Source organism: Haematobia irritans, chromosome 1, assembly GCF_050003625.1.
Source record: "Haematobia irritans isolate KBUSLIRL chromosome 1, ASM5000362v1, whole genome shotgun sequence".
NCBI lineage: Eukaryota > Metazoa > Arthropoda > Insecta > Diptera > Muscidae > Haematobia > Haematobia irritans.
Window position 1 is genome coordinate 232,093,075 of NC_134397.1, and position 12,670 is coordinate 232,105,744.

Sequence of the window (12,670 nt, forward strand, 5' to 3'; positions counted from 1 at the left end):
AAGAAAATTTTGTCAAAATTTTATTTCTATAGAAAATTTTGTAAAAATTGTATTTCTATAGAAAATTTGGCAAAATTTTATTTCTATAGAAAATTTTTTCAAAATTTTATTTCCATGAAAATTTTTGTCAAAATTTTATTTCTATGGAAGATTTTGTCAAAATTTTATTTCTATAGAAAATTTTCTCAAAATTTTATTTCTAAAGAAAATTTTGTCGAAAATGTATTTCTACAGAAAATTTTGTCAATATTTTATTTCTATAGAAAATTTTGTCAAAAATTTATTTCTAAAGAAAATTTTGTCGAAAATGTATTTCTATAGAAAATTTTGCTAATATAGATAATAATAGAAAATATAGATAATAAAAAAAATAATAGAAAATTTTTTCAAAATTTTATTTCTAGAGAAAATTTTGTTAAAATTGTATTTCTATAGAAAATGTTGTTAAAATTTTACTTCTACAGAAAATTTTGTCAAAATTTTATTTCTAGAGAAAATTTTGTTAAAATTTTATTTCTATAGAAAATGTTGTTAAAATTTTTCTTCTACAGAAAATTTTGTCAAAATTTTATTTTTATAGAAAATTTTTTAAAAATTTTATTTCTATAGAAAATTTTGTCAAAATTTTATTTCTAGAAAAAAATTTGTTACAGTTTTATTTCTATAAAAAAATTTCTAAAAATTTTATTTCTAGAGAAAATTTTGTCAAAATTTTATTTCTATAGAAAATTTTGTCAAAATTTTATTTCTATAGAAAATTTGGCAAAATTTTATTTCTATAAAAAATTTTATCAAAATTGTATTTCTATAGAAAATTTTATCCAAGTTTTATTTCTATAGAGAATTTTGTCCAAGGTTTATTTCTATAGAAAATTTTGTCCAAATTGTTTTCTATTGAAAATTTTGTCAAAAATTTTATTTCTATAAAAAATTTTGTAAAAATTTAATTTCTATAGAAGATTTTCTAAAAATGTGATTTCTTTTGAAACTTTTGTCAAAATTGTATTTCTATTGAAAATTTTTTCAACATTTTATTTCTATTGAAAATTTTTTCAACATTTTATTTCTATTGAAAATTTGGATCACCCATACGATGCGATTCCCACCATATTCTTGCCATTGCTTTCATCACTCTCCGGCAATCCTGAGACTTTTCACGTTTTTCGGCCCCGTCATATTTCTGAGCTATTCAACTCATTCCGTTATCGGGAACAATTCCACCTACATGACTGTTGTCAAAATTTTATTTCTATAGAAAATTTTGTCAAAATTTATTTCCATAAAAAAATTTTAATTCTATCGAAAATTTTGTCAAAAATTTGTTTTTATAGAAAAATTTTTCAAAATTTTATTTCTAGAGTAAAATTTTTTTAAAATTTTATTTCTATAAAAAATTTTGTGAAAATTTTATTTCTAGAGAACATTTTGTCAAAATTGTATTTCTGTAGAAAATTTTGTAAAAATTTTATTTCTATAGAAAATTTTGTCAAAAATTTTATTTCTAGAGAAAATTTTGTTAAAATTTTATTTCTAGAGAAAATTTTGTTAAAATTTTATTTCTATAAAACATTTTGTAAAAATTTTATTTCTATACAAAATTTTGTAAGAATTTTATTTCTATAGAAAATGTTGTCAAAAATTTTATTTCTATACAAAATTTTGTCAAAAATTTTATTTCTGTTGAAAATTTTGTTGAAGTTTTATTTCTATAAAAAATTTTGTAAAAATTTTATTTCTAAAGAAAATTTTGTCAAAATTTTATTTCTATAGAAAATTTTGTAAAAATTTTATTTCTATAGAAAATTTGGCAAAATTTTATTTCTATAGAAAATTTTTTCAAAATTTTATTTCCATGAAAATTTTTGTCAAAATTTTATTTCTATGGAAGATTTTGTCAAAAATTTATTTCTATAGAAAATTTTCTCAAAATTTTATTTCTAAAGAAAATTTTGTCGAAAATGTATTTCTACAGAAAATTTTGTCAATATTTTATTTCTATAGAAAATTTTGTCAAAAATTTATTTCTACAGAAAATTTTGTCGAAAATGTATTTCTACAGAAAATTTTGCCAATATTTTATTTCTATAGAAAATTTTGTAAAAAATTATTTTTTTAGAAGATTTTGTCAAAATTTTATTTCTATAGAAAATTTTGTTAAAATTTTATTTCTATAGAAAATTTTGTTAAAATTTTATTTCCATAAAAAAATTTTGTAAAAATTTTATTTCGACCGAAAATTTTGTCAAAAACTTATTTTTATAGAAAATTTTTTCAAAATTTTATTTCTAGAGAAAATTTTGTTAAAATTGTATTTCTATAGAAAATGTTGTTAAAATTTTACTTCTACAGAAAATTTTGTCAAAATTTTATTTCTAGAGAAAATTTTGTTAAAATTTTATTTCTATAGAAAATGTTGTTAAAATTTTACTTCTACAGAAAATTTTGTCAAAATTCTATTTTTATAGAAAATTTTTTAAAAATTTTATTTCTATAGAAAATTTTGTCAAAATTTTATTTCTAGAAAAAAATTTGTTACAGTTTTATTTCTATAAAAAATTTTCTAAAAATTTTATTTCTAGAGAAAATTTTGTCAAAATTTTATTTCTCTAGAAAATTTTGTCAAAATTTGTCAGAATGTATCGACACATCATAAACAAGCATCGACACAAACGAAGCTTAGTGTACGGTGGCTTGCAGAACGAACAGCATCACACGAACTCACGTTAGTTATTTTCAATATATTATATCTAAAATAATATTGTGATTTGTGAACATTAAAAGTAATTTAATTTTTGTAATTTATGTAGATACAAAATCCCAGAAGATGGTTAGTGGCACTAACCGAAATATTGGAAATAAATATTAAAACAAATCAATAATCGATTGTTTCTATGACCTCAAGCCGAACAAAATTAATAATCAGAATAAAATTTTATTTCTATAGAAAATTTGGCAAAATTATATTTCTATAAAAAATTTTATCAAAATTGTATTTCTATAGAAAATTTTATCCAAGTTTTATTTCTATAGAGAATTTTGTCCAAGTTTTATTTCTATAGAAAATTTTGTCCAAATTGTTTTCTATTGAAAATTTTGTCAAAAATTTTATTTCTATAAAAAATTTTGTAAAAATTTCATTTCTATAGAAAATTTTCTAAAAATGTGATTTCTTTTGAAACTTTTGTCAAAATTGTATTTCTATTGAAAATTTTTTCAACATTTTATTTCTATTGAAAATTTTTTCAACATTTTATTTCTATTGAAAATTTGGATCACCCATACGATGCGATTCCCACCATATTCTTGCCATTGCTTTCATCACTCTCCGGCAATCCTGAGACTTTTCACGTTTTTCGGCCCCGTCATATTTCTGAGCTATTCAACTCATTCCGTTATCGGGAACAATTCCACCTACATGACTGTTGTCGGTACTCGGAATAGGATCTCGGTATCTGAGTCCACAACGTCAACACTCAGTTCCCATTCCCTATTCTACCGGGACCGTTTTTCTGGCGTCAGAAAGACGCACTCGGCAGTCATGACTACCTGAGCTATACGATCAAGGATTGTATCATCATAATAGGTAAGAAGGTGGATTTAGTGCGACGAAACCCACCTTCTTACCTTTAAGGGTTCATTATCCTTTAAGGGTTCATTGTCGTCTTTGTTTCCAACCATTCTCTCAAAACCTTCAATCTCATGGCCGCAATTCTACCGACTCCGTTTTTCTGGCACCATAAAGTCACACTCGGCGGTCATGGCCACCTGAGGCAAACGATCGAGAAATGTAGCATCATTCGTTCCACTAAACCCACCTTCTCTCCTATTATCCTTTAAGGGTTTATCGTCGTTCTTGTCTCTAACCATTCTCCCAAAATCTTCAATCTCATCGCCGCCATAGCAGCATTGCTTTAGATGTGTCTCCTTTCAAAATTCTGGTCTCGACATTGCCTCGATAGAGATAAACAACAAATTTTCCGTTAGTAGCTGTCTTTGAGGGTGAACCAATTGGAACCCAATCACTTTTCCTTCCCCGAAAATTATTCGATTAAAACAATTAAATCTCAATTTCTTCCTTTTTCTCACGCAGGAAATACCACAAACCGATGACGATGACAAGGATGAATGCGATGAGTTGAGGGTGCCATCACCGCCACCACGAAGACTCAGCCGTAGCAGTATAGATTTACGTGATCTCGAACAGGAACGCTATGAAAAGGTCACCCACACGGATAGTGCACCATCAATGATTGCTCTGCACTATGCAGCGACCACGCAACAGCAATTACAGGTACCCTGTACCAATAAAGATATCTTGCAATATAATCCCCAAATTTGGCAGGATAACGTAAATGACTTGCAGCAGGAGCATCATGAAACGATAGCCATACCAATACCAAACACCATGATGGTGACAAATGGCAGCGCCGGTGGGGCAAAGCAATTTGCAAATGTTTCACCCTCTAGCATGGATTCGCTGCAACAAAGGCAAAGTTCGAATTTCTATCGAAATGGTTGTGATTCTGAGCAATATCATAGCATATTTGGTGGCAGTGGGAGTGGTGAGATTGGCGGTGGTAGTGGTTTAGCTACGAGCGATGATAGTGAGTGCAACGATTATTTAATAAAATTAAAACAAACTGCCGCTCCAACGACCCTTATACCCCTATCGGAGGATAACAAGGAGCTAAAACGTCTCATCGAAGATAATTATTTGTATTTTAAGAAACAGCAGGATAAACAGCACGATGACAGGCAGCAGAGCCAAGGTCCAGATTTCTTTGGAGGTCATAAATATCCCGCATTGAGTGAGACTGATTTTATACGCATGAAAAATGGTGAGAATCGTTATCGTAGTCAGTTGGGAGGAGCACAAACAGCAGATGGGGTGGGAGGAAAGAAACCTTTCGCTGCCAGTGATTCAGAGTTCCTAAAGAGAGATGATCAGGAGTTGAAGAACAAACGAAAACAGTTGGAAGCCTTGAAAGAGGGATCGGTGCATTCTACACCCAAAGAGGAGGGAGGAGGAACTAGTGGCAGTAGTAAAGGCTTCAATCTGAAATCGCTATTGGCCAAAACCAAACGTTCTAGCACTGAATGTTTCTCCTTGGAAAAGAAACGACATCAGGCCACTTCAGATGAAATTAAACCCAGTCGGTCGCAGCTCTTCAAGAGGTCGAGAAATCGAAAACTTTCCCACAGCTATAATGGCGGCATCAAGGAACGTAAACATGAGCTCAGATCCAGGCAACATAGCGACACCGATTCCGATGTCTATTTGCCTAGACTTTTTGGTGATAGTGTGGATTCCTCAAGTCGCTACAATACTCCCGATATTTTATTGGACATAAATGTCCTCAATGAACAATCGGAACAAATGGATGCGGAGCAAAATCGCTGCCAAGGTGAAATCATAACAACATCGCATTCCAATACCCTAATCCAACTAATCGATTTGGGAGCCAATACCATACAGGAAGTAGGACCAGATGATTTGTCTTTCTTGAAGGATATAACCTCCAATGAATCTCCTATGATCCCATGCACCCCACCACCTTCGCTATCACCCTCCTCTCTAATGGATGCCTCCATACCGGAAATCCTTAGATCCGATACCAATTCCACCATACCGGAAAAATCTCAAAGTTCCCAAAAATCCAGTTCAGAGCTAGTGGAATTATTTCGTTCCCTTAGTTTTCCATCCACCGAGCAATCGTTTCACAAGGATTCCCCTGAAAAATCGCATAAATCCAGTGATCCAGCCACCGGCATGAATACCAATCTACGTAAAGAGTCCATTAAGCAGCGTATGAGTACTCTTAGTGACCAGATTTTGGTTAATAAAAATAGCTGCAATTTCCTAATGTCACCACCTATAACACCGAATTTCAATTCGGCCATTAACCTGCCTCTTAGTAAATCACCGAATGCATCTATGCATCAGCCTACCTCGTTTTCGGCCACCCCCAGTATGGTGGGTGGGAATAGCATTAATGTGTATTTCCTATCACCACCAGCTAGCGCGGCTACAACGCTCCACTCAAATTTCCCACTAACCACACCTACTACAAATCATTTTGTGGTCAGTGATAACTCAACGATTTCGTTGGATGTGTTCGCCACATTGGCTGTACCTGCACCTGCTGTTGCCAGTCAACAATCCAGCCAGCAACAACAACAACAGCAGCAACAGTTATCAGCCATGGGACCTACTTCACAGGCCACCTCCAATATTTCGCCAAAACCGGAAATTATTTTAGACTCCACTCTATCGCCCACATCAATGCGTAGTGGTGGTGGAGGCGGTGGTGGTGGTAGTCCACCAGGCTCTTTAGCAGGAGAGGAGAAAGACTTAGCATCACCTTTATATCAACGACATGATAGTGAACCGGAAACTACCATCACAACAACGACTATCAACGGCGGTGGTGGTGGCGGAAGAAGTGGGCGTAAACGCAGCTCCCTCCTTACCGGTTATGAAGGCATACAAACTATACGAAAAAGACAGGCCTCCGTAGTTACCTACGATGTTAATGTCATAAATTTTTCCCAGGAAAATAGTGATAGTCGCAGTTATATACCCATGGGTAGAGTGTCAACAAGTTCAGCAAGTAAGTACGGTCAAAGTATTTGGTTTTTTGGAAGTACTTTGTATTTAAAAAAAATATGAGTCATTGCATGTGAGGAATCTGTTGCCTTAATGAATCAAAATCTTATTTTATTCTATTAAAATTAATTGTAATTAAGATGTGGGAGGACAAAATCATGCATTAACATTAGTCTTGGAGAAAAATCGTTCATCGTAGTGTTTCGGATTTATCGTTCCTTTTGTACAGATCGTTCCTCCCCGTAACAAAATTACGTAGTAATTTCAATATTTGCCATCACTGTCATCTACTAAAAATACGGATTTGTCTTGGACAATTTTGTGTGTTTTCATTGAAATTCAAAATCTTTAGGTATTTTGCGCCCACAAATAGCTGTCCTGAATATGGTGTACATCTGTCGAAATTTTGGTATAGCCCCTATATAGAACGATTTCCCGATTTGAGTTCTTGGGCTTCAAGAAGTCGCAATTTTTATACAACGTGCTTGAAAATCAAACGCCAGAAGTATTTTAGGCCCAGAAATAGCAGTGCCGAAGATGGTATGCATCGGCCCAAGTTTTGGTATAGCCCCTATATAGACCGATTTCCCGATTTGAATACCTGGGCTTCTAAAGTCGCAATTTTTTTACGATTTGCATGAACTTCAAAATCTAGAGGTATTTTAGGTCCACAAATAGTTGTACCGAAAATAGTACTTATCAGTCCAAGTTTTGGTATATCCCCCACATAGACCGATCTCTCGATTTGACTACTTGGGTCTCTAGAAATCGCAATTTTTATACGATGTGTTCAAAATTCAAACGCCAGAGGTACTTTAACATCAGGAATTGAAGAATAAACGCAAACAATTGGATGCCTTGAAAGAGGGATCGGTGCATTCTACACCCAAAGAGGAGGGACTAGTGGCAGTAGTAAAGGCTTCAATCTGAAATCGCTATTGGCCAAAACCAAACGAATCTAGCAACGAATGTTTCTCTTTGGAAAAGAAACTGCATCTTCGGCCACTTCGGGTGAAATTAAACCCAGTCGATCGCAACTCTTTAAGAGATCCAGAAATAGAAAACTTTCCCACAGCTATAATGGTGGCCTCAAGGAACGTAAACATGAGCTCAAGTCCAGGCAACATAGTGACACCGATTCCGATGTCTATTTGGCTAGACTTTTTGGTGACAGTGTGGATTCCTCAAGTCGCTACAATACTCCCGATATTTTGTTGGACATAAATGTCTTCAATGAACAATCGGAACAAATCGATGCGGAGCAAAACCGCTGCCAAGGTGAAATCATAACAACTTCGCATTCCAATACCCTAATCCAACTAATCGATTTGGGAGCCAATACCATACAGGAAGTAAGACCAAATGATTTGTCTTTCTTGAAGCATATATAACCTCCAATGAATCTCCTATGATCCCGTGCCAGAGGTATTTTAGGTCCACAAATAGCGGTGCTGAATATGGTGTGAATCAGTAAATCCCAAATATATACCGATCCTACGATTTGACTTCTTCAGTATCTAGAAATCACAATTTTTATCCGATTTGTATGAAATTCAAAATGTATTGGTATTTAAGGTCCACAAATAGTAGTGCCAATTATGGTGTATATCTGTCCAAATTTGGGTATAGCTCCTATATAGATCGATCACCCAATTTGACTTCTTTGGCTTCTAGACACCGCACCATTTTTGGCGGCGGGGCTGATTATACATTTTTTCATCCGGCAGCAGCGGCTTTACGGCTAAGCCGATATAAATTTGTCTATTCGGCATCGGATAATTATAAATTATAAAATTGATTAGAAGTTATTCAAATGGTAATGAGATTAGTTGTACAACTAATATTATAAGCAAATTTACATTTCATTCAAATTTTCTGGGCTAAAATTTTTGCAAAATTAGGGTGGCGGCGCGACTCGGCGGCTTCATTCTCTGGCCGTGCTCATTCGAGTAATGTGGGTAAAAATCTATAGAGTTTTGGTTTCAAAACATTTGTAAGGCATTCTTTCATTGGATTTTCTAGCGCGCTAAGAAGAGACTTTTAAGATTCGTCGAAAACTCAAATAAAAAGACCAAATTAAACCCTACTCTCCATAATGTATATGAAGAAGCTCTCAAAACTAAAGTTTTAATCTTTCATTGATGGGCGCTACATGTCCGCCTTGCATACACACACTGAAAAAAACATGTCCGGTTCCAAAGATTTTGTATTTACTTTAAAAATTTTGGTATTCATTCCGAGCCAAAGAAGCGGAGAATACAAGTAAGGATACTTTTAAGACACAATTCTCTTTGAAATTTGGGTTTTGTGTACTTGCTTCGAGGAAGCAAATTTTAATTTTTGGTTTTTTCAGATTTTTTCTTCACATACTATCAAAGTCCTTTAAAAACGTGTTAACGACAACTTTATTTTCCACATTCTGACTCGACTTCCAGTAGAAATTATGCTATGTTTCAAGTAAAAATCGTCTTTAAAATAAAGTGTTGAAAAACATGTCCTATATTTTAACGATTTTTTGCTTTGTAGTCAAGGTGCAAAAAGACAACTAATTTATAGACAATTTCATTAAATTTAAAGAATTTTTCTAAATTATTAAAGTCAAGTTGATCTTAGCCCAAACATTTTTTCTTTCATGTTATGATATCAATTTTTAAGTGAAATTACTTAATTATAAGGACAATACGACTTCATTGAAAAGTTTATCGACTTTTGGACAAGGAAAAAAGCTTTATATTAGAGAAATGCGTCTTCTATGCTAAGCAAAATTTGCATTCGTATTTTAAAGACATGAAATCTTTGACCTCACAACAATATTTTTTTCAGTGCAGGGTTATGGATTCAATCCCAGTTCCGACCAAACTTCAAAAAGTTTTCCAACGGGAAATGCGTCTTATATGCTAAGCAAAATTTGCATTCGGATTTTAAAGACATGAAATCTTTGACATATTTTTTTCAGTGCTGGGTTATGGATTCAATCCCAGTTCTGACCAAACTTCAAAAAGTTTTCCAGCGGGGGATTATCCCTTGTCTGTAATGCTGGTGACATTTTTGGGTGTTTCAAAGCCGTTCGGACTCGCCTATAAAAAGGGTGTCCCTTATCATTGAACTAAACATAGAGTCCGTCACCTTTCAGTGATAAGAGAGAAATTATGCCCAGTGTGATATCACAGTGGACTGAAAAGCCTAAGTGAGCCTGAAATATCGGGTTACCACTACACCTAACCTAACCTAACCAAGGGGTATTCAATTCTCATAAGCCTCTTATCCTGAATGTCTTACTTACTTCTAGGAACCTAGAACTTATCACATACTGGTAGGTTAGGTTAGATGACAGCCCGATGTACCTGGCTCACTTAGACTATTCAGTTCATTGTGATACCACAGTCGTGAACTTCTCTCTTATCACTGAGTGCTGCCCGATTCCATGTTAAGCTCAATGACAAGGGACCTCCTTTTTATAGCCGAGTCCGAACGGTGTTCCACATTGCAGTGAAACCCCTTAGAGAAGCTTTGAAACCCTCAGAAATGTCACCAGCATTACTGAGGTGGGATAATCCACCGCTGAAAAACTTTTTTGGTGTTCGTTCTAAGCAGGAATCGAACCCACGACCCTGTGTATTCAAGGAGGGCATGCTAACCATTGCATCACTGTGGCTCCTGGTAGAATCTCTCGAAAACTTAAAACAATCCAGACTGATTGGAATTTTATCTACACCACTAAACTTGAGATTTTTTTCCGAGATCTAAAAGCTTTCGTCAACAAACATCCCGTTTTACGCCAACCGGTCATAGTTTTAACAGGTTGGCTGATAATTCCCCGGTCTGACACATAGATGGCGTCGCTAGTATTAAATGCATATTATTTTTATATAGTACCAACCTTCAAATGATTCGTGTCAAAATTTGACGTCTGTAAGTCAATTAGTTTGTGAGATAGAGCGTCTTTTGTGAAGCAACTTTTGTTATTGGGAAAAAATGGAAAAAAAACGAATTTCGTGTTTTGATAAAATACTGTTTTCTGAAGGGAAAAAATACGGTGGATGCAAAAACTTGGCTTGATAATGAGTTTCCGTACTCTGCCCCAGGGAAATCAACAATAATTGATTGGTATGCAAAATTCAAGCGTGGTGAAATGAGCACGGAGGACGGTGAACCCAGTGGACGCCCGAAAGAGGTAGTTACCGACGAAAACATCCAAAAAATCCACAAAATGATTTTGAATGACCGTAAAATGAAGTTGATCGAGATAGCAGAGGCCTTAAAGATATCAAAGGAACGTGTTGGTCATATCATTCATCAATATTTGGATATGCGGAAGCTCTGTGCAAAATGGGTGCCGCGCGAGCTCACATTTGACCAAAAACAACAACGTGTTGATGATTCTGAGCGGTGTTTGCAGCTGTTAACTCGTAATACACCCGAGTTTTTCCGTCGATATGTGACAATGGATGAAACATGGCTCCATCACTATACTCCTGAGTCCAATCGACAGTCGGCTAAGTGGACAGCGACCGGTGAACCGTCTCCGAAGCGTGGAAAGACTCAAAAGTCCGCTGGCAAAGTAATGGCCTCTGTTTTTTTGGATGCGCATGGAATAATTTTTATCGATTATCTTGAGAAGGGAAAAACCATCAACAGTGACTATTATATGGCGTTATTGGAGCGTTTGAAGGTCAAAATCGCGGCAAAACGGCCCCATAAGAAGAAGAACAAGTATATACGGCCGTAAGTTCGGCCAGGCCGAATCTTATGTACCCTCCACCATGGATTGCGTAGAAACTTCTGCGAAAGACTGTCACCCACAATCGAATTATGTACTTGCGTTGTGGTAATACTTACCGATGGCAAGGTATCTTAACACTACTTAACATCGTTTTCTAAATTGTGAGTTAGTCCATACGTGGTATATATTAGACAAAAAAGTTATGTATAGGTAAGTGTACAAATAATTGCGAATCGATATGGACTTTTGAGCGGTACGTGGAGAGCCAGAATTGAAATGTGGGGGTCGCTTATATGGGGGCTACAATTATGAAGTTGATATGCACCAATTTATGTGTGACTATATAACTATAGACCGATATGGACCTAGTTAGGCTGTATGGACTGATATGAACCAATACCTGCATGGTTGTTAGAGACCATATACTAACACCACGTACTAGATTTCAATCAGATCGGATGAATTTTGCTTATCCACCGGAGGTCAAATCTGGGGATGGGTTTATAGGGGGGCTATATATAATTATGGACTGATATGAACCAATTCCTGCATGGTTGTTGGATACCATATACTAACATCACGTACCAAATTTCAACCGAATCAGATGAATTTTGCTCTTCCAAGGGGCTCCGGAGGTCAAATCTAGGGATCGGTTTATATGGGGGCTATATATAATTATGGACCGATTTCAACCAATTTTTGCATGGGTGTTTGAGGCCATATATTAACACCACGTACCAAATTTCAACTGAATCAGATGAATTTTCGTCTTCCAAGAGGCTCTGGAGGTCAAATCTGGGGATCGGTTTATATGGGGGCTATATATAATTATGGACCGATGTGGACCAATTTTTCCATAGTTATTAGAGACCATATACTAACACCATGTACCAAATTTCAGCCGGATCGGATGAAATTTGCTTCTCTTAGAGGCTCCGAAAGCCAAATCGGGGGATCGGTTTATATGGGGGCTATATATAATTATGGACCGATGTGGATTAATTTTTGCATGGTTGTTAGAGACCATATACTAACACCATGTACCAAATTTCAGCCGGATCGGATGAAATTTGCTTCTCTTAGAGCAATCGCAAGCCAAATTTGGGGGTCCGTTTATATGGGGCCTATACGTAAAAGTGGACCGATATGGCACATTTTCAATACCATCCGACCTATAGCAATAACAACTACTCGTGCCAAGTTTCAAGTCGATAGCTTGTTTCGTTCGGAAGTTAGAGTGATTTCAACAGACGGACGGACGGACGGACGGACGGACGGACGGACATGCTCAGATCGACTCAGAATTTCACCACGACCCAGAATATATATACTTTATGGGG

The 12,670-nt window shown here is 34.9% G+C and overlaps 1 protein-coding gene across 3 annotated transcripts in view; it reads left to right on the forward strand.

Moving 5' to 3' along the window:
* Window positions 1–12,670, forward strand: part of LOC142224564 (octopamine receptor beta-3R-like) — a 99,044-nt gene that overhangs the window by 49,527 nt on the left and 36,847 nt on the right. For all 3 annotated transcript variants that reach the window (XM_075294364.1, XM_075294396.1, XM_075294425.1), the window contains exon 6: window positions 4,091–6,611. In XM_075294364.1, coding sequence (XP_075150479.1) covers window positions 4,091–6,611 — 2,521 coding nt within the window. The remainder of the gene's footprint in view (window positions 1–4,090; window positions 6,612–12,670) is intronic.